The following is a 22,824-nucleotide window of genomic DNA, read 5'->3' on the forward strand; positions in this document are numbered from 1 at the left end:
CTATGCCATAACATAACTCAAAGCGGCTTTGTATGGCAGAGCGTGACTGATGTTAAATTGTAAACAAAATTGAAAATTTGAAAATGTTAATAATTTCCTAACTTCTCAAGTATTGTAACATATTTAATAATTTTTCGTTTAGATGAATATTTCCTTGAACATTAACACTCAGATATAGGTTTGTGAGACAATTTTCTCGACTGCTTTTAAACATGGACGTAGATCTTTTGCGCCCAGGTATGATACCAATCGCACCTAACACAAAACTTTGGTTTGAATTTCTCATCGAACCATCTCTCCTTGAAGAACATTTGAACAACTCTCATGCAGGTATGAACATAGATAGTATTTATTTTTCTTTCTAATTTATGTAAATTACTATTGTCAATAACTATTGATCAATGAATTTACTTAAAGTTATTTTAAATAAGTACACTAGATTATCAGTTTTTTATTGGTTTGTACTAGCGTAGGTAGTTATAGATTTTGATTTATGTGTTATGGTAAAACATAACACGCAGATTGAACTTCGATGTATTTTATTTAAAGTCAGCTATGTGTTTTGTATGGAAAACAAATTATAAGTGCAAAGGTTTAAACTTAGTAAAAATCTATTCTCTGACTCAATCGTATGATTTCCAATTCAACAATTGCAAGAAATGCTGCATTTTAATTGAATCTATGAAATTATTCTTTAAGTTAAGTGGAAGTCTATAGTATGTCCATATGTCATATTGTATATGTCCCACATCCTGGGGAATTGGCTCACTTCAAGTAAAAACAATAAATATTTTGAATTTTTATAAATGTTTGATAAAAGCGTGATTACCTAGTTAAAGAGTGATTTAAAATGGGGGATGTAGATCTCAACTGTTTTATCCCACATTTATAAAAATTAAAAATATTAATTGTTTTTATTTACCTAATTTATATGACAAAATTTAAATATTTAATTTAATATCCCTTTCATGAAAAGTTAGATATTTGTTTTGAACAATAGGTATATGAAACATTTTTCGTGAATATAAATAAAATAAAGATATTAATTATTAATTAATTAGTTTAGGTTAGGTACTTTTTTTATCAAAAATCCTTAACTTGTAAGCAGACAAAATTGTAAGCTTTTTTTACTACATGATTACTAGGGCTCGGATTTAAATGCCTAAAAATATCAAAAAAAAAAGCGTTTATGACCTAAAAACTCTAAAAAAATGCTCTAAAAATATCAAAAAATGGATTATTAAAAAATGAAATTATATTTGCATTATACTGTACTATAAGAATTTGTCAGTGGCAACTTTCAACTCACATATTTTACAAGTATTTTACAAACTAAAATTTGACCATCCCATTAAAAACACGTCACTACGATATTCTCTTACGTATCCACGAAGTCGGTCCAAACATGGCATCTTTACTTTATGCATTTTAATTTTAATCTTTATTTTGTTTATACAAATATAAAATGTAAATTACAAAATATACGTAAAATGTGTAACATGTGAAATACACCTGCAGTAGGTACCTTCGACGTAATACGCAACACAACTAAACACGTCCGACAATTGGTCACGCGCACCACCAATATAATATTATCACTCGATAAGAAAATACTCCGATAAAAGTTTAGTTGTATGCAATAAAATCGGCTAATTGGATGGTGTGACATAAAGATTGTCTAATTTAAAACCGGATTACCAGATGTTAAATAAGTTAAAATAGTTCAAAAGTACTATACTACTATCTAGTACTTATATTTCAATGTAGTCAATTGTTTTATTCATAATTCGAGAAATAGGTCAAAAATGTTCTAAAAAAAATATAAAATGTTTTAAAAACGTCAAAAAATGCCCTAAAAAGAATAAAATCCGCTAAAATGCAAAAAAAAATTTGTGGTTAGAACGCGAAGTACTTGAAACATATTTTTAGCTTGGAAAACATCCCTAAAAAAAGATGCAAATGCATTGAAATCCGAGCCCTTATGATTACTTATAATATTTCATTGATACAGATCCTAGTGCCACAGAACTACTAATAAAATTTCTTTATTCGTCCATGGAGAGGCCAAAAGACTTACCACTGATTGATATTGACGATTTAATGGATAACTCAAGGATTGACAAAAAAATTGAATATCGAAAACGTAAAAAGTATGAATGTTTAAAAATATTGGCTATGAAAATTGTCAGTTTTTGGGAATGGGACCTAAACATCTTACAAACCAGGTAATTTTGTTTTGGTTGGTATTACTTGTTTAAATTTAAAATTTATATTTTAGTAAATACCTATATACTTATTATTTTTATTACTAACAAAATTAATTTGATTTATTTAGTGTTCCAATAAGTCTTCAAATAATATTTGTCCAAGACCTTTTAGATTTAGTATCAAATGGTCTCAATTTAATTGATTTTGAGTCTCACATCTTAATTGAAGATTTATCACAGTTAAAAGATGAACAAATATTTGCTATTGCACTATTTCATCGATGGACATTAACTGTTATTATAAATTATACATTATCCAAAAAATCATCGTTTACTCTAGGTCCTGTACAGTGAGTTATATATACTTATATAGGTACAATGTATACAAAGATTCTTAAAATATTACTGAGATCTTTCTATTTACAAACCTATTCGTACAATTAATATACACTGATACACTATACATATTTACCTTTATACTACTGTTGATTTAGAGATGGAAATGAAGATGTTCTATTAAAATTAGAGATGCAAAGTGAACTTAGTGAAAAAATGTTGCTACGACTTATAGATTTGACAAGATCATCATATACAATACCAACAATAAACACATTTAATCCTCCTAATGAGTTAAAACCTTTATCTTGTGATTGGTTTAAAGGCCTTACTGTGTCATCAGCTGAATTTCTTTCTCAGGTATTTATATTATTTATATTAAATCATGCTAAATATTATAAAATACTATCCTAAATTATTTTTATTTTTAACCAATATTTAGATTATGTATGATTACGCAAAGTATAAATTCTTTAAAGCACAATATGAAGAAGCTGGTATTTATTTTAAAAAGTGTAAAAAATTAAATATGAACTTAACACCAAGTTTATTTCATAAAATAAAACTAGAAGAATTAAATGGATTTTGTGCAGCCTGTTCATCTGAAATAACGGAAAAATCTAGTTTATTAATGCAATTTTTGTATTGTACCCAAACCAAATATAATGTAAGTAAACTGTATTATTTACATTACTTATTTATGTTTTTATATTATTGAGTATGATTATTTGATATTATTTCTGAACAGGGAATTCTCAAAATTTTAGAAACTGATAACCAAATTATGGAGATTCCAATGTTTTTAAGAGACTCATTAGAACTTGACTTAGCTTCCATGTTATCCTTGGGAAAATTCACTGCATCAAGAGACATGTTACTTCATATACATACAATGAATGCTATTCGAAGAGCATCAGTAACTTCTGGAGAAATTGTGTTGTTACCTCCTGAAGATTATGTTACAAAAATTAAATTTAACCTGAGAGGTCCTGAAATATTTTTAAAGGTAATTTATTACTTACTGATTAAAAATATGGTATCTGTTATAATTTATAAGTATCTATACTTTATTCAGGAAAAATTTATTTGCTTGAAAAACAAATTTTGCTATTATATTTTGATGCAATAGATGAGAAATAGGTAATGGGTTCTCTTTTTAACCCCGTGGTTTGAATTACAATTTAAGGGATGCATTTAATTTGCCGGCAAAGAAATTACCAAGGTGCCGAGAAATAGAGCAACAAGTTCCATCCGTACATGAAAAAATGTCTTATACTATACCCTGTCCTGGTTAAGAATGCCCAAATTAGTGCATGCATACTGAGCCGCTGACAACTGTTGGGCCTTCCCCCCCCCCCCTGTACAAGAATAAGCATTAGTATAAGCAGCGTCACAGTGTGTCGGCACACCGCAGCACTCCCCGTACCAAGAGACATGCATGGAAAAGACCAGTTTTCGCTCTTGCTTCTTGGCACTCCTAACCTCGATAGAGTATAAAGAATCCAATTAAAATATTGCTTGTTTAAAAAAATAATAATGATAATAACATGAATTTATAAAATGATAATGAATTATATTATTCAAGTGTAAATTGATAAATTAATTTAAAATAATATTTAATTTGTTATACATTGCCAAGTGTTAAAAATAAATGGTGATAAAGTATTTAGTAAATAATAATGTGTTGCGTATAATTGTGCATAAAATGAAATAATTTAGGGATGGGTAAAACTTAATTTAGTACAGATACCCTTCTTTGTTTCAAAAATTATTTAACTAGACTTTGATCACTGGTCAGAATACTGAGTTACCCGAGAGTTCTTTGTTTCAGTGAACACATTCTATATGATGTGTACCATATAAATTATAAATTATAATATATATTTTACTATTTTAGCATATTCATAATCATTATTAACCAGATTTTATTTTTAATTTCTAGGATATAAAACTTTGTACGCTAATTAAAGATAAAAAATTTAGAAAAAACATAAAAATGTTTGTGTGTAATGTTTTACTAAAATGTCCTAAGAACTTGGTAAAAGATATTTTAAAAGATGGACATGAAGAAATACATGAATTATTTGGCGATGAAGACATACATAAATTACTAACGTTACCTGAAGATATACCAACAGTTAATATTGATATGTCTAAACGTTTGAATCGATTAAAAATCACTCAAATAAGTATGTGTACTTTTATTTATATATTAATTTAACTACTTTTTTTTTCATACCATTTGTTTTATTTTTTTTGTTTTTAGATAACCCTAATGTACAAAAAGTTTTATTAAAAAACAAAATAAGTATTGAATATGATTCGAGCAACTTACGTAACTTACTACAACAATTACACAAAATGGATGTGGATCCAATGTTTAGTATTTTAGATATTAATTATGAAGTGAGTTGTTAGTTTTAGTATTTTAAAATGATTTTCATCTTCAACCATGTTTCTATATTAACGATTGCAAATAAACGTGATATATTATATTAGTTTATTATCATTTGTTCTGAATATATTGTATAATAAATATAATTTATCTTCAACATCATCTTACCATTGTTTTTTTTTTCAGTGGCAAGTTCCATTACCTTTGCAAAGTCTTTTAATTGGATTACCTAATGGATTATTTAAATTTTTGGTTATTATTTTAATTGCTAAATCAAAAGAAATGATAAAGTTAAATGTAAGTCAAATTATTAATTTAAATAAATGTTTATTTTATGTATTGTGTATACATGTGTTGGCGTGTATAAATAAAAAAAATAATAATAATAATAGGTTATAAATAATTTTTTATTTAGGACTTTGAAAGAGCAAAACTGTTACTACGAGAAGCTGAAACCGAAACAAAAATTAATAATAACATTATGTACTCCAAAATTAGACAATTAATTTCATGGGAAGGATTATATACTGAAATGCTTCAATTCCAATATGAATTCAAAAATTTCGGTTAGTATTATAGTAAATATTATATAATAATTTGTTTATAATCAGTTACTTAAAAGTTTAAATGTTTTTAATTCTATAGCTATTGGAGATCTTGTGGAACGCTGTAAGCAATGCCTAGAATTTGTACAAAGTGATAATCTAATACCACGTCAAGAAATAGCTGAACAATGTATATTAACTCTATTAAATGTTGGTGAATGGGAATATTTGACAAAAAAGCATTATAATTGCTTTAAATTACCATTAGCTATTGCTTATACTTGTCTTGATGTTAACAAATATAAAGGTACTAAAAAAAGTTCTAAAGAAGTATGGGATTTAAGTAAGTATTGAAAATGTTTTTAATTTAGTTGTGTAATTACTAATTATTATTTTTATTGTAGTTCTACCAGTGTTTGATTATGGTTATTCTGCTACTAATAAAAGACCCTTAGATGGTGATCCTCAATGTACTCAAAACCGAGTACTAAGCCAAAATGACATGATTCGTGTATTTTTGAGTTTAAGGGACCAAAATGCCATTCAAATAGTTCTTTCACTATTAGTAAAAATTCAAAATGTTCTTAGAGATGAATCTACCATAGACCTTATAATGCCTTTCCTCAATATTTGGCCAGTCGTTCCCAAGTTTGTTTAATATATTAATATCTATATGATGCTTTGTACAAGTTATTTGTTGATTTTTAAGTTATCAAGTTATTTATTGATTTTATTTAAAAAATGTATTGTTTTTTAGCAATACGAATATTCCTCTAAGAAATATAACGGAAGTATTAGGAATTGTACTAACCGAATCACTCAAGTACCATCCAAATCATATAATTTTATTGAAACTAAAAGGCGATCTGCAATATGGTAAATTTAAGATTATATTTTATATTTTGTTGTATATTAATCTTGGGCAATTTGTATTAAACCTTCATTTTGGACAATCTTTTATTTTGGTTTTAGTCATATATATAATGTAATCAAGTCAAGTTTTAAGATAAGCATTAAGCATACCAAGTTGTATTTAGATTCTAGATATTAGAATTCAAATTAATAATAATAGATATCTAATTAATAAAAATAATTTTATTCAATTTTATTGACAATATTATGACTGAAGATATAATTTGTAGTTTTTAATTGGCTTTCAATTAATAATACATAATATATTATTAACAATTCGAAGAGTGTAATTACTAATTATTAATTTGTAGTAATGGGCCACTACAGTTCTGCAATGAAATGGTATCTGGAAGCCATTGTTATAGTCAGCGATTACTTTGCACGGCCGGTTTTAAAGTCAATGATAGAAGATTATGTTTATAAAAGAATGATGAAATGTTGCATGCAAATGCAAAATTTTACACAGGTAATAACCTTTAAAGTATAAACTTGTTTTAAATAATACAAAGTTGTATTATTTTTTTTTTATAGGCAGCAATATTATGTCTATTCCAAGAAGAAATAGATTATGGAGCTGCATTCAAATGTGCTTCTGAGACAAATTCATGCGATGCTTTGGATGAATATTATGATTATATATGGGATATAAGTTTGTTGGAATTCCTTATATATTGGCATACTAAATTAAATCATCAGGAACATAGACAAAAGCTTGTAAGCTATTATATTTTCATTGATAATTTAGTTGGTTTTATGTTAAATAGTGATAATACTACTTAATTATCCGTCCACTCACTCTTATTCAAAGTTTTATTAAAGTTAACTCGAAAACTTAAATAGATGATTCCCCGACAACTCATAAAGTTTCATAGTAATAATTTAATTTTAGCTTAGTAGACAAAAGTACACAAAAGTATAATATTTATTGTTTTCTACGTAATCAGAGATTATGAATGGTATTATAAATTCAATCTTTAGGCATCCTACAAAATTCAGCTACAAAAATCTATGATCACAAACTTGATATATCTGTCAATAGTACATATTGTACTGCACACATAGTTAAGTAATTTTAACTAATTTATCATTTTGGATTCTGAGTGGAGTGATGTCTAGTACAGCTGGCGTCCTCCGGACAAGCAATAATTTAATTCTCGGGGTTACAATCATAATATTATATGACAGTAATATTTTGTATATTAGTTCTTCGTTTAATGGATGAATGATAAGTATTAACTTGTTTAATGACACTATTCCTGTTGTCGCTATACAGTTTTCATGCATATTATGTGCAATGTTCTTATTAATTATTAAGGCCTGGAACTCGATGCATTTGCATTTTTTTTTCTAATGCTCACATTTAATGCTCGTTTATACAGAAATTTGATTTATGAAGTATAGAATTTAATGGTACAATTTTTATTTTACATTTTTTACATTTTTAGGGAATTTTATGCTTCACGGTCATTTTTTAGTATTTTTGGTGCATTTTATTCATTTTTGTACTTTTTTTTACATATATTTGCATTTTCTTGTTGAAAGTTACATTTTATTGTAACACATGCAGTTTCTATTAGCTTGTCGATTACCAACGTTCATTATCTTTTTTTTTTGTTGTCGCGATCTACGATTATTTAATAAACTGTAGGCAGATACTATTTTAGGCCCGCGACACCCATGTGCTTAAAATCGGTTATCATGGTTAATGATACCGGATAATCGCAATCGACATAAACCAGTGTTTGAAAAAATTGTATGTCTTCGTTACTCATTTAATTTGAGTTTGACAGCATTGTTAGTTCGATAGTCATCTTTTTATTACGATTTATGCCATGCTTTAATATCTGCGAATATTCCTCTTCAAAAATTATAAAATGATGCATTTAAACATTTTTTGGAAAAATACACAAATAGAATTATTCCCGATGAATCAATCCTAAGAATAGGTTACGTCCATGAATGCTATGAAGTAACTATTCAAAAAATTAGAATATATGTAGAGAAAAAAAACATTTGGGTGTCTATTGACGAATCCACAGACGCAGAAGGACGTTATGTTGCAAATGTTGTCATAGTGACATTGAAATCAATTAATCATCCAGGAAAACAATTTCTTATTCATACTGATGTTCTAGAAAAAGTTAACCATAGCACTATTTCTAAACTTTTTGATAGAGCACTTCACATTATTTGGCCGAATGGAATAAAACATGAGAACGTATTGCTTTTTTTAAGTGACACCACATGGTGAAAGCGGGTAAATTCATTTAAGTATTTTATTCTAAAATGTTGCATGTACCATGTGTGGCACATGCATTACATAGAGTAGCAGAGGAAATTAGGAAATATTTCCCCAAAGTATATCAACTAATTTCGAATGGGAAAAAATATTTTTAAAAGCGCCTTCAAGAGTAAATATAGAAAATTTCGCCTACTATACCATTACCGTCGCAACCAGTACTTACTAGATGAGGAACATGGCTAAATGCAGCGTTTTATTATTGCAAACATTTTGATACCATAAAAAATGTCGTAACAAAATTCAATAAAAACGACGCAGTATCAATTGAATATGTGTTAGATTTACTATCCGATTCAGAGTTACAGTCAAATTTAATTAACATAAAATCAAATTCAATAGCTAAACTTGAGTAAAATATACATTTTTGATATCATTTTTTCGTGTCATTTTTTAACATTTTTATGTCATTTTATGCATTTTTTTCGTGAATTTTTTATATATTTTTAGATCATCAATTTCCGGGCCCTATTAATTATTATTACCTTTCTTATTTTATCTACTGCGTTATTAAGTTATTAGCAGGAACACATTCCAATTATGTGCATATCAATAGTGTCTCACTTAACTTGGTGTTTTCTAGGAACTTAACCTCAACGTTAAACGAGGACTTACTGTATTATATACTTACATATTTTCTTTGAAATTAAATTAAAAGTAAATTTCTTTAACTCAAATACTTCTATATCTTGAATTTTGTTTTAGTTCCTTTGAGATTTGAAGAACCACTGTATATTTATTTTTAATTGGACAGAAAATGTGAATGGAATTATTTGTTGAGGAGAAAAGAATATTCGTTATTGCAAGTTATTTGTTTTGTACTCGTGCAGAGTGATTCTTTTATCAAAGAACTCATTACAAAATATTTTTTTACATAATTTTAGGTCACTACTAAACATATTTTTGTAATTTTATTATAGTTATGATTAAGTTCTTGTTTTTTCTGAATGACAACGTACATTTTTAATTGCATTTTCCAAAGCAGAATATTTTTAAATTATTTCAATTTAAAAAATAGAATTTTGATTATTAAATTTAATTAGTTTATAATTATTTAAAGTTCAAATAAACTAATGGACCAATATTTTATAAAATATTAATGTATCACTCCTTCCCTGTTCATCCAGAGTTTAAATATTATCAAGTTATAGCTTAAATAAATGACTTGTTAAAAAATTTGATTTTTATATACCAAATAATTGGTTAAATATACTGCTTTGGAAATTATAAAGAAACTAAATTAAAAATTTGTTGTCATTCTCAAATTAAAAAAACTATTATAATAAAATATAATATTTTTCAAAAATATTAAGACATGACTAAAATTATATAAAAAATATTTAAAAAAAAAAGTTTTAATAATTTTCAAGTTAATGAGTGTTAAATTTGAAAAGACCCTTGGTATAATATATAATATACATATTATAATATATTGTAATATAAATACTATATACATTTTGAAAGTACAATTTTTTATTTTATACGTATGTCTATTTAAAATGGAGTGTTTTTATTTTTTTTACATATATAGTTGAAAACAATTGGTGCGTTGGAGTTAAATGCAAATAATAATGAAGAAATTAAAAGAGAAGCAGCCAATATAAGAAAACTAAAATTTTTAAGAGCACTATCACAGCAATATGTACATCCATAAAAAATTAACTAAGGTCTATCTACTGTAATAATACATACATTGATTTTATACATATAAATTTCTAAAAAAAAACACAAAAAAATGGACATTGATTGTAATTATGTAATGTTTAAATTTTAATAAACATAATAAAGTAAATTGGTGATAAAAAAAAAAACATTTTGATACTTACTAAATAGGAATAATTTACGTGACATTCTTAAATAGTTTAAATTAATACAATTGTTTCCAGTTATCACTCAGAACATAAGACAATATAGATTTCTAGAGGTTGAACAATATTGTAATTGTAAAATCTCAGAACAATTTTTAAAAATATTTATTTTTATTTTTTTGAAAATATCAATTGTACTCAGATTTAATGTACATTATCTCCCACGACTATCATATTAATTATTTTTATTTTAGTCCAATTCATTATTTGAGCATTTTGTTTAATTTTTGGCTTTTCTTAACAACAAGCTTACTTTAATTAACTAAAATAATAGTAATATTGTATACAATTGTATATTAGTCAGTGCATAACTATGACGTCTGGAGCTGATTTGGTTGATTCAATACTGTAAGGTCTTTGACTTAGTTCAGATGAAAACTTATCCATTTCAATAACGGCCTCGGCCCTAAATTTTGATGGCTTTGCATCAGCGGAACTATCTGAATCTTTTCGATATCCAAAAGTAGAAAATCCTAATGGTTGTCTGAAAGGTGATTCTGACGGTCTTACTCTATAGTGACCAGCAGTTTTTGGTACAACGGAAGTGTCAAAAAGGCTCTCTCTAGTTTGACACTCAATATCTTTAGTTTCAGCCGTTATTGGATAGGAACTCATCAATCCATCACCTTCTTCGTCTTCAACAGAAGGATAAAGGCGAGGAGGGTCATGCTTCATTAACACTGGAATAAGGTCACCCGATGGAACATAACAATCAGAACTAGATATGTTATTAGTATGTTTGCTCTGGATTAGATTAGTGGTTTGACTACTGTTGTCACTTTGTGGATAATCATGTCCTTGTGGACCAGAATCTTCAAGTGATTGTTCGTCTGTTACATTTATTCTTCCAACTTGATCTAGATGATCTTCTCTTGAATGGCGCATATGTTCCTAATAAAAAAAGTTTTGAATTATAATAAATTGATTAAATTGAAACTCATAGTTAGATACCTTAATATTATAAACTTGTTTGTTTATAATGTAGGTACAAGGTATATCAGTTATCACCTATGCACACAATGGTATTCTAATGCATTGTCATTCTCAAAAGTAACATGAAAATAAAAATTTTAGATAGGTAGGTACCTACTGAGTAGAGCAATGAATTTTGTTCTACAATGAGTTATTTTTTGTGTGTCATCTCCTTTATGAGCTCTATAAATTCACCAACCATCAACTTTAAGTTTAAAATTCACATTACTTTTTAAAATTATTGAAAAACTTGGTATAGGTATTTGCGTAAAATAGTATCAAAAATACATAGACACAATTTGTATAGGCATTTGAAGCTATAATTTGGACAAAATTGTATATTTAAACCAAAGATAAAAATTTTTCATCCAATAGTTTTAGTAGTGGGGTTGTAATTATAAAATATTTACCGTAGAAAACTTCGACAATGCGTAGGTGTTAGATACCTATATAATATATATTATTATTTCCTATTATAGGTAGTAGGTACAGTATAACATAGATTGTAGATGACAATGATTTGTCATTGAATTCAAATTTTACAATATATTACAGTGACATACCCAATGACGATTTAACTACCTACTAGTTGGAAAAATTATTATTAATAGAGACTATTACAATATCTCGGTGGACATCGTATACATTCATATCCCAACATATCTCATTGTTCACATTTGCACGGTAGGTAGCATGTATATTGTGGCAAAATCTACATTATCTGTTAGTTAAACGATTGAATACAACCTACTTTTATAATTCGGTGATCGTGCACAAGTTTTCGGACAATATTGGTAATGAATGCTGAACACATGCCGCACAGGATTAAAAAAAACACTACCAAAATCACTATTATATCAAAACTTGAAAATAGTTGCATCAATCTGTTGTCTTCTTCCTGAAATAATTAAAAATCAATAGCTATTATAAAACAAATTTTGTTAAAATTTTAAATATAAGTCGAGTAATATTAACGATTAAATACGAACCGGGCACCCGTCTTCGTCCCATCGAAAACGACAATTCTCCACTTGATTGCAACGTAATTCGGACGCAATACATGTTAAGTCTTCGCAATCGTACTGATCATTACCGCACGCTGTAAAATATAGTTTCGGATCGGTTAAGACATGGTCGATAAGTGACACATAAACTCACAACTAAACGTCTGTACGATAGTCTGCGACATCCTTTTAAAAAGACGGTGGCATAATTTATCAGACTATGGCCGTAAATTTACAAAATTATCCGATTTACCTATGATGGGGAGAGTGGGGGGGATTATTTTGATTCTCATTGAAAAACTACCGATAAACATTATGTTTAATATTTTCAAGCTATTAAAATACCTACTTAAAATGTCGTCAGCTCAGTTTATATAGATATGTCTAAATTATAATCTACCGTTATGCCTATTGTTCTAAACGCAGAGGCGTGATCATAGAATAATAAGATAATTATTCAAGTATTTTATTAAGGTGGGCTTACATTAGAGACCGAACACGAACGAATGAATTCATTCGTGTTCGGCTATAGACAATTTTTAATTATTTTTATTTTTACATTGGTTCGTTCTGTAGCATTTGTTTGTGTTCGGGCTCTAATGTAAACCTGCTTTAAGGGAGAGGGCCACACCTATCCTAAAAATAAATTTTTTTTTTTTTTATTCGAAATGGTATGATAATATTTTAAAACCTCACTTCGCAAATCTATTGTTCAAGAAGCATACCTAGTACACGATGTTACAGTTTCAAAAAACTTTATTTGAAAACATTCGGATGAAATTAGGTTCATCAAAATGGTTTTTACCGTAGCGTCTTTTTACGCTTTTATTGGAATTCCCTGTATGTAAAGGATAGGAGTGACCTCCCCCCTTAATAGGGTGTCGGTGCCGGTCATTTATCAAGGAGTAAAATTTATGCAATTTAATTCACATGTTGTACAGGCCTCGCGTGGAACGTGCATGTGTGTGAATACGTAAATCGATTTTAGTGTGAGTGAGCTATAATTACTCGCACAGATAAAGATATTAACGTACGCGAATGCACAAGACAGTGATTGACTTCGATGACTATATTGCACTATTTTGATGAACAGAAATGCTTTTACAGGAAAAACTCTCATGCCTCGTTGATATAATATTTCGGATTTCGGTTATTTTTTTTTATCTGAAAGATGATAAGTTTTTGCACGTCGGATCAAAGCTCGAGTTTTTATTTTACTTTAAATAGTATAACAGAAAAATACGTTTGAAAAAGAACAAATATCGTGCATTATTCAAATGCATATTCCAGCTTCTATAATTATAATTTTCAAAATCGAACTTTGATCCCACCTACAAAATGTTCTCTACTTTTGAATAAAAAAAAAAATAACGAAATCCGACTCTTCTACAGGACGTGAGAGTTTTTCCTCTAAGACATGATTTTGTACAAAAAAACGAACCGGCTCCGACCCCCTTAACACGAGTTGCATTTCTTTATCACTGACAACTAATAAATTACCCCACTGAAGGCAGAGGGTTTTTTTTTCGGAAAGTCCGCAGAAGCGTTTACTAAGTGCTAAAGATACTTTATATTAGAACCCACATATCACTGGTAAAACACAGTATAAAAAGTCTAAACTCTCCGAATGTTTTTTAAAGACTCTTGCAGACATAACGCCATACGCGTATATCATTTGATAGGTAACTATTATGTCCTATTGTCCCTGTATAACAATTATTTTCGAACGGTACCTACCTACCTATTATTGGTACAAGGGCTAGTATATTATTCGAGTGCAACCGAGTATTAAATTACAAAACTATCACATCCCATTTATCCAAATTGCCAAGTGTATGTATGACGTTTATCAAAGTGATACACAATATAGACATATAGGTAAGTAGGTTCCGCTATAATATAATAATATTCACAGAAACTTTTTGATCTTAAACTACCCATCATAATGTGCTGCAATATGCAACATGATGTGCATCTATATAGGTAGGTATATCGGCATATAGGTACCTTTTGCCTTTAATAAAGGCCCTTTATACTAGTTTACTACTACTTACCTATATAGTTATAATATGTTAGAACATCTTACCTTCGTCTTTAGTCTTGGTACGGTACGCAGTGTAAAGTGCCGAAAACTTAGATTTCACTCCCTTCCCCTCTGCCAAGAATCGCACGTGCAACGTGTTGCCCGGCGATTGAACCATTTCGGCTATCGATCCACAAAACACCTTGAGCCGCGAAGCCATGTCTGTTCGGTTTGAGAAAATCTCCACTACGTTCAATCCGCAATCGTTGGGTTTTTCTAAAGAAAATTCTTTGAAGTTAAGCTGAATCTAAAATAAATATACAATGGTTTCGAGTGAATAATTATGTTGAACACACGTCATCTAGCCGATCCTAAACATAATATTATATATAGCTGCTGGCTAGTGTTGGTTACTTATATAAGTTAGGTAATATATTTGTAGGCGCAACAAGACAATTTTCCGGACCAAGACATACAACAATTGATTTTTCAAAAATGATTTCAAAATAAAAGTTAAGGTTTAAAAATCCAATTAAGGTGGTTCTAGTCGGTTAAAGAATATAGTTTTCAGACCTTCCGCTGTGACAAAAACGTGAGACTGGCTTGTCCAATATCATATTCAATACTAAAAAGCTTTAAGATTATTTGAATTTTTTTTCTAAAACTAGGTCAAAGCGTTTATTAAAATATGAATTTCCAACTTTTGGTAGGTACCTATACGATTAAACGAAATTTCTATATTCCCCTATTGACTGTATAATATATTATCTAAAGTGGAAATATATAAGTACTTAAAAAAACATTCCAGTTTGAGTTTAGAAGAGATATATCGAGTAAACTTTAGGTATTAACAAAATTAAAGAGAGACTAGTCAACGTCTCATATATAATTTCGTCACAACAGAAGCATTTTTCTATTCAAAAAGTTTGGACGATTCCCCCAACCATCAGCTAAACCCACCTAATATATTCGTGTGCCTAAATACAGTGCTAATTGTTAAGGGTTAGTATATACGCGTGTCTAAAATACAAAATTATTACCTTCCAACCCGGTTTTACTTGTATTATCCACATGCAGTCCAAAGGCACTTGGTTCACGAGGGTTTTATTCTTTAGTTCGTCAACCTCCGTACTATTTATGTACCCCTGTGAACCTTCCACAAATTTGCGACACGGCGGAAGTTCCGATTTCTCTATGTCTGCAAAATATGATCAACACAACAATTAGACACAAAACATATGTTGATTTTATGCCATTAATTATCAATATAGAAATTAGAAACATGGTATTTTTTTTCAACATTGATTACATTTGTTTGGTATGTAGAGTCTAGTCAAACAAACGAACCATATTATTTTATTAACGAACAAACAATGTTGCTGGTTAATTGGACACATTATGCGACTAATATATTACCAACTACAGTGTTGGCAAATTTTTCTATGGCTCGTAAAGATAATATTATGCACTAAGCCCCAAAAAGGATTTTCATATATAGATGGTACGTCCTACACTCCTACTATATCGTATTACATATAATATTATAATAAATGGTCGACTATTTGAGAAAACGACAAACATTGGAAAAGTGTGTCATATATATTGATGTCGTACAACGTTATCCGTTCGCCTGTGTACATATTTTTATACAGTGAGTATTTCATAGTCTAAAGACATTTACATTTACGGTTTTCTATCACGTATGCTGATAACACTTTACGGAGTATGAATTATTATTGTTTTACCTGGTGGAGGTTTCTTGATGAATTTGTAAACAGCGTGAAATCCTTCGTATTCAATATTTTCGTCCGACCGAAATCTCAACCATAAGTATTTGCCCGATGAAATTATTCTAGAAAAGAAGGATAATACCGAATAATATATTATTATAATGTATATTTATGTGTGCAAAACATTACGCACAAGTCCAACGAGGCTATAATAACCGTATTGTAATTTGTGTTCAAGCAATATATTTAAATTTAGAAAATTAAAAATACTCACTTCGGTGGGAACTGATTCCCGCAGTAGTAAGACGCTGGAACTGAATACCCGTACGGGCCATCTCGAATTTCCAGGTGGTCATGTTTACACCCAATACTTGGTTCAATGGTAAACGAGTCCCTAAAGTCTAGTTCAATAATCTCTCCAGGGCCAGCTAGAGAAAATAATCTCCATTATTGTTTAAAAAATTAAAACGAATTTAAAATGATTTAAATATAATTCCTGATCACCCACCTTCTAACAGTCTGATACATTCTGTATTATTGGGATAAGGTTGAGGATAACCCGGAGAGTAGAACTCGAAATCTGTTTCAAACTGTTGACACGGTGAATTACCCATCAAAGTGTCGGCCGCCATGTCTTGAACCGGTATATCATAATTAATAGTAGTTGTTAATGAAACATTACCATCGATTGGATCCGAATCTACAATTTTAGTTTTGATAGGAAAAAAAAAATTGGCATATTATAATATTGTATCCAATAGCAGCATAAAATATTTTATATAATATAATATTTACCTAATCCAAATACTTCTTTTGAAATTATTAATAACACCGCGATACCTAAAAAAAAAGAAAAACATTGTAGTTTAAAATCTAGCTTTTAAATTTTCGTGCAGTGTATTTTTATAAATCAATGCTTATTCTTTTTTTTAAATATAAACAAGTTGTCCTCACAATATAACAATAGCTACGGGGTATAAAGAGGAGTCGTTTACAAATATAAAAAAAAAATCGTAAAAACCTATTGTTGCTGACAGAAAATAACGCAGTACACTGCAGGATTGGAGAGATTAAATAAAGAAGATAACCTATATCAAGTCGTCGATAACACATAGGTATTATAGTGAGTGTTTGCAGTGAGACAAGTATAAAATAGATTTGGTTAAGTCTGATACAGTGATACCCGTACATCCTATACACATTATTTATGTATATAAATCGCAGTTCATAAAGAAATTGTGAGGTGTTATACTTTTGTAGCCGCAATTAAACATGTGAAGTGAAACATATTTTGTATAAGAAAAAAAGAGATATTGAATAATACGTCAAAGGCACTTTAACAAAAAACGTACAAAGTAAATATTTGTGTGACTTACGATTTAAATTAATGAAAAAAAAAATGGAGAAAATCCATTATAATCCGCATAATTATTCATTTGTTTTTCAGTTTTTGCAATGTTTTAATTTCCTATGGGCTGAAATGACCGGTCACCCCCAACACTTAATTCAGAATTTAACCATGCATAATACTATAATCCATAGATAAAAAAGACAACTACAAGTTTGTTGTTCTAAAAGAATCCAAATGTATTTTGATGGCATTTTTTTTCTCTGTGTTACAATAATATTAGTCTCAACTTGAAAATTAAGTGATAATAACTCACACAATAATTTGGAAAATATAAATTTACGAAATTCCAACAGTGAACTTTGTATGGTTGAAAATTTATAAAATAGGCAATATATATTATAATTGTTCTTTTTTGTAAAAGAGGAAAACATATTTTTAATATTGGAGCCCAGAGGAGGGTATGTTCGAATAATTAATTGGGCAATAACTGCATTTTAAAACTAAATATAAATAGGTAAATGTCGAGGTAAATGTATAATTATAAAATAATAATATAATTATAATATAACCCAGAACCTTATACCAAAAACAATACTGGTTAGAAATACTGATTAGGTATGTTTCTTATTGTTTATGTTTATGTAAAAATTGTAATCATATTGAACATATCGTGTTTAAAAAAAATTGCAAGAGCGACAAATTCTTCTATGTTATGCATTTCCATGACTAAATCTCTTGATAAATAATATACATATGGTTATAGCCTATAGGTTACCAGATATAAAATTCTAAAAAAAACACATTACAATTTACCTGCTCTTTCATAAAAAAAAAGTTATTCAAAAATGTATAAAGTATGATTGTAGTAGTTGTTCATTAATTTTTTAGTGGAAAAACATGCAGTTAACGATTTTGGTACTATATAGTGTTACTAATAATATTATATGTAAAAATACTTTAGGTCGAACCATAAAATATAAATGAATACTTAAATATCTATATGCGACTATATTATTCATTAGGAAATATTTTAACATTTATAACTATTTTTCTTTTTACTTTTCAGTTATAAGTTACTCGATTTATATTCATAGTACCTACTCGAAGATACATTTTACATGACATATTAATATGGTTGTATGATACAAGCCTTTGAACTATACACGCGAGCCGCCACTGATGCGATGTGACTATTATAATACTGTGCTTCGGCTTCTCCCGTTAGCGTACTCAAAAACAGATAGGATAATATTTAAAAATTTATGAAAACACTGATGTAGCCTTTATGTATAATCATTAATTAACTCACTGACATTAATTTTCTTTATGAGGTATTATATAGGAAAGTACTTAAGTACCTAATAAAAATGTTTAAATTCATATATATTAGATGTATTACATATTTAAAATTAATTTCATGAGGACCTGACTACCTGAGTAGCCAATACAATTGATAAGCTCTAAGACCGATGTCCTTGAGATCACAATATTGATAAAAATCAGGAAAATAATTTCCCCAACAATTCGTTTACACCGCATACATTGAGACCGTAAAACTCCAAGATGATTCAACTGACAAAAATAATTAACCGACCGACAAACTCACGATGAACCGATAAAAAGCATTCGACAAGATATATCTAACAAACTTTTGCACAAACTACTCAACTTCTCGAGCTCACCTCCATCGATATAGGTATAGTCAGTTTGATCCAGCCTTTCCTCTTGGACACATTTTGCTCAATCCGAAACCGTGTAACTTACAGGTCACTTACCGGCTACCCTTTGCCCACTGACCGCACATAATTAGAGTACCTAGGTATCGAATCAATGTGATTTATAAATTAATGAAGTATTTATATTATTCACGAGACGAAGCATTGCAGAGTAAAATACGCACAGTCATAATGTTTAATTACTCTTTACTAAATTAAACGAATATTCCTATACCGTTAATCCACCTAAAAGCTTGGGATATTATTTTATTGTTTTTATTATATAACAATGACTAAATGATTTATAATCTGTCCCAGCCAAATTTATGATCTAATACCTCCCTAATGTATTGGGGGAAAACTTTCATTAGGTATCAAAATAGTATATGTTAGATAAAATAATATAATAGTTATATTATATCAGAAAGTTACTGAAACATTACAACACGCAATAAAAGGGCGTTGTTTTTTATTCTCCCCTATAGTATTTTTTAAATGTTGATGAACATTTTTCGTTTTGTGTTTTAACAAAATGGTATAAGATATAATGTTTTCATATAGGTAATATACAAATTAATTTGTTAATGTAACACGATCGAATGTAACATAATTACTATATATGTGTAAATATTAATAAATGTAAAGTACGATTATATTTGGGTATGCATTATATAGGTACCTATTTATATAGTATAAAAATGTAAAATATAAACGACTAGATTAAAAAACTAAAGTGTACGGTTGACTCGTAAGTCGTAAATACGACCAATCCATTGATTTTTTTTTGTAAAATATTTATGTCCATTATTATAACTATAATCTATATGATTATAATTCAAAATATAAATGAATAAGCCAATTTATTATTTTTATATATTATAACTTATAAGGTAGGTCTATTATACTCATTATATTTATGTAAATAATAAAAAAAAATGTATACAATTATCGAATTTTCAAGCTCAACCAGAATATGGTAATATATAGGTTCTTTTAAAATAGGTATACCTATTATATATATATAAATATGTGATATGATTTTCAATATTTTTCATGCCTTTAATATTGTAAAAATGTGCGCAAACAATGTATATTATTTTGTAACAGGTAAACCTCGAGGTAAACCAATGATGCGCAATAACGGTGACCGGGGAGTGTTGCTCGTCAATCGTCATTGTCACTCATTGAGTTGGTTACTATAATAACAATGTAATCATTGTAATTTGTAGGTATATGAAAAACGATTTTGAGTCTGTGTAGACCTTGGTCTAGACTGTGTCTGCCAGCCTATATTTCTAAGGATTAATTATAATAAATGTATTAATATAATTACATTATTCGGATTAGTAATACGATAAGTTGAACTGATTTTTGTCAAAAACAAATGGCTTGTTACAAATTGCGTAATAAATTGTATAATAATATTATTCCATATAAATATATAATATTACTAGATGTTATTAACTGATAAGTTAAAGTTGACGTAACATAGTTTGTTGAACACTGTGAATTGGACAATATTATATATTTTCATGATATTATAAACTATAAATAACTTAAATTTTATCTAAATATTTTGAAAATATCATTGTGTTTACCCAGTCAATAATAGTTATTACTTGCGAATTGCAAGTTACTAAAAAGTACAATAATTACTTTTAATTAGGTACAACAAAATAACTAAAATCGTTATTTTTTATTTAAATACCTATCCTATTTCGTAAACATTTAAACTTAAAATGTCTATAAAAAATTGTGAATTTGACGGCATTAAATATGTTTTGGATATTTCTAAACTGCTGAATAAGAATTCATGTGAACTACCTTATGTATTATATTTTCCAGATTTTCTACCAAGAAAATATATCAATATTATTGGCGAAAAGAGCTAAAATAATTTTAAAATTATATTCATATACTAATATGAAAATTTCAAGTATTTACAGTTATTCATTTTTGAATTACAACAATAAAATAAAATCGATATCTGGTGTTGCATAAAATATATTCCAATCTTTCCGTAATTTTGAATTAGTTTTTCCCGATTATTTAAAAAAATACTGGGACCAAAAACTAACTTTAACATTGAAAACTAAAATATTTTTTCTGATGTAAAGAGTATCTTTAGAGGTCAAATACAACGTTTTTTGACGCACATCATTCAATCATTGTAAAATCTACGGAATCTAAAAAAAGCCGGACAGAACTCGGCAGTAATTGTATAAGTACCTATAGTTAATATTGTGATATTTTATTCATTCACTCACCTCGGTACAACATATTAGTTTAATATTAGAACTGTGTATCTCTTAAACTACTTAAAAGTAAGCAGTACTTAAAAATTATATATAATAATATAAAAATGTATTAAAGTTTATTGTGTAAAATGTTGTTTTTCAGAAATAATTAGTCACTAAAGTAATTAGTAACCATACTAGTTAAAAGTAAAATGGATTTGGCACGTAATCTTCATTCTTCACATACATATATAGGTCATAGAATAGGAACACCTACTCATTTTTACCTCATTATCATTTGTAATATAAAACTTTAAAGAACAATAAAAAGTAAAGAGGTTAAATACCTAAATAATTTTTATTTGTTTTCTAAAAAACCTAGGAAAAAAAAATATAATAAACCCTCTGTCTGTGAATTGATACAGGTTAATAAACATGAATATTTTGTATAATATCTTATTATAACTGCATAATAATGAGTTAGTTTTGAAATTGTCCACAGTCCGTTAAAGTATCCAATATACCGTTCGGCCATTGATTAAAATATTGGTTTGGTGCTGCTAGAAGTATTACATGTCATTTACCTATAGGTACCCATATTATTAACTTGTTTTAAATTTATTATGATAAAAGCTTTAATTTTGGGTTCAAGAAATTTAAAATTGAATTTCTAATACGGTTGCACAAGTGGTAAATACAACTTTGTGTATTTTGAATATATAAAAATATTTCAAAAATCTTGACAGTTTCAATTTTTATTATTATCAATAATATACTTTAATATAGTGTATGTGTTACATCTAAAGTGTTGAATTCCGTTATTTTATGAAATAACTAGGTAGTTCATGAATTACCTACGGATGTTAGTTAAAGTATGAAATAATATATGAAAATTGTACTTTAACTAGTTATTTCATAGAATATCTAGTTATTCTATACAATTTCAGTTTGATATCCGTTAAAGTATAAAATACATTAAAATTTAAAATATATATTAAAATATTTTATTTTACTGAATTATGAACTAATTATAGTCATATTATTTATTTATTTGTACATTTAAGGCCAATGTGGCATTTAGAGTTACACAATACCTAATTTTTTCTACAAACACATCGCTTTGTGTCACATTTTTTGGTACAAGTGCACTTAAAAAAACCCTGACCAGTTCCCAGTGACTGCGCAGTTGCCGCAGATCTTAATATAATACTTGTAATTATAATTTGTAGG

The 22,824-nt window shown here is 28.2% G+C and overlaps 2 protein-coding genes across 2 annotated transcripts in view; one reads left to right on the plus strand and one right to left on the minus strand.

Moving 5' to 3' along the window:
- Nucleotides 1-10,381, plus strand: LOC100164754 (integrator complex subunit 8). The gene is made up of 16 exons (XM_001944083.5): nucleotides 1-330; nucleotides 2,012-2,225; nucleotides 2,336-2,557; nucleotides 2,702-2,903; nucleotides 2,986-3,210; nucleotides 3,292-3,549; nucleotides 4,486-4,732; nucleotides 4,810-4,949; nucleotides 5,125-5,235; nucleotides 5,354-5,504; nucleotides 5,584-5,826; nucleotides 5,888-6,131; nucleotides 6,241-6,359; nucleotides 6,707-6,861; nucleotides 6,927-7,109; nucleotides 10,226-10,381. Exons 1-16 carry the CDS (start codon nucleotides 213-215, stop codon nucleotides 10,346-10,348), a joined length of 2,955 nt encoding a protein of 984 aa, XP_001944118.2. The 5' UTR covers nucleotides 1-212; the 3' UTR covers nucleotides 10,349-10,381.
- The window catches only part of LOC100162667, a 24,913-nt gene continuing 12,194 nt past the window's right edge, over nucleotides 10,106-22,824 (minus strand). Inside the window, exons 2-10 of the mRNA XM_001944138.5 lie at nucleotides 17,087-17,131; nucleotides 16,800-16,991; nucleotides 16,566-16,719; nucleotides 16,307-16,413; nucleotides 15,602-15,759; nucleotides 14,625-14,868; nucleotides 12,524-12,633; nucleotides 12,286-12,432; nucleotides 10,106-11,453 (exon numbers count right to left, since the gene is read on the minus strand). Coding sequence (XP_001944173.2) covers nucleotides 10,863-11,453; nucleotides 12,286-12,432; nucleotides 12,524-12,633; nucleotides 14,625-14,868; nucleotides 15,602-15,759; nucleotides 16,307-16,413; nucleotides 16,566-16,719; nucleotides 16,800-16,991; nucleotides 17,087-17,131 — 1,748 coding nt within the window. The 3' untranslated portion in view covers nucleotides 10,106-10,862. The remainder of the gene's footprint in view (nucleotides 11,454-12,285; nucleotides 12,433-12,523; nucleotides 12,634-14,624; nucleotides 14,869-15,601; nucleotides 15,760-16,306; nucleotides 16,414-16,565; nucleotides 16,720-16,799; nucleotides 16,992-17,086; nucleotides 17,132-22,824) is intronic.

The sequence above is a fragment of the Acyrthosiphon pisum genome, chromosome A3, assembly GCF_005508785.2.
Source record: "Acyrthosiphon pisum isolate AL4f chromosome A3, pea_aphid_22Mar2018_4r6ur, whole genome shotgun sequence".
Lineage (NCBI taxonomy): Eukaryota > Metazoa > Arthropoda > Insecta > Hemiptera > Aphididae > Acyrthosiphon > Acyrthosiphon pisum.

Bases quoted from the DNA above. Each gene is read 5' to 3' on its own strand.
- LOC100164754 (XM_001944083.5), top strand. From the start codon at position 213: ATGGACGTAGATCTTTTGCGCCCAGGTATGATACCAATCGCACCTAAC. The intron at 2,226-2,335 runs GTAATTTTGTTT...TGATTTATTTAG, and splicing joins CTAAACATCTTACAAACCAG to TGTTCCAATAAGTCTTCAAA. The intron at 3,211-3,291 runs GTAAGTAAACTG...ATTTCTGAACAG, and splicing joins GTACCCAAACCAAATATAAT to GGAATTCTCAAAATTTTAGA.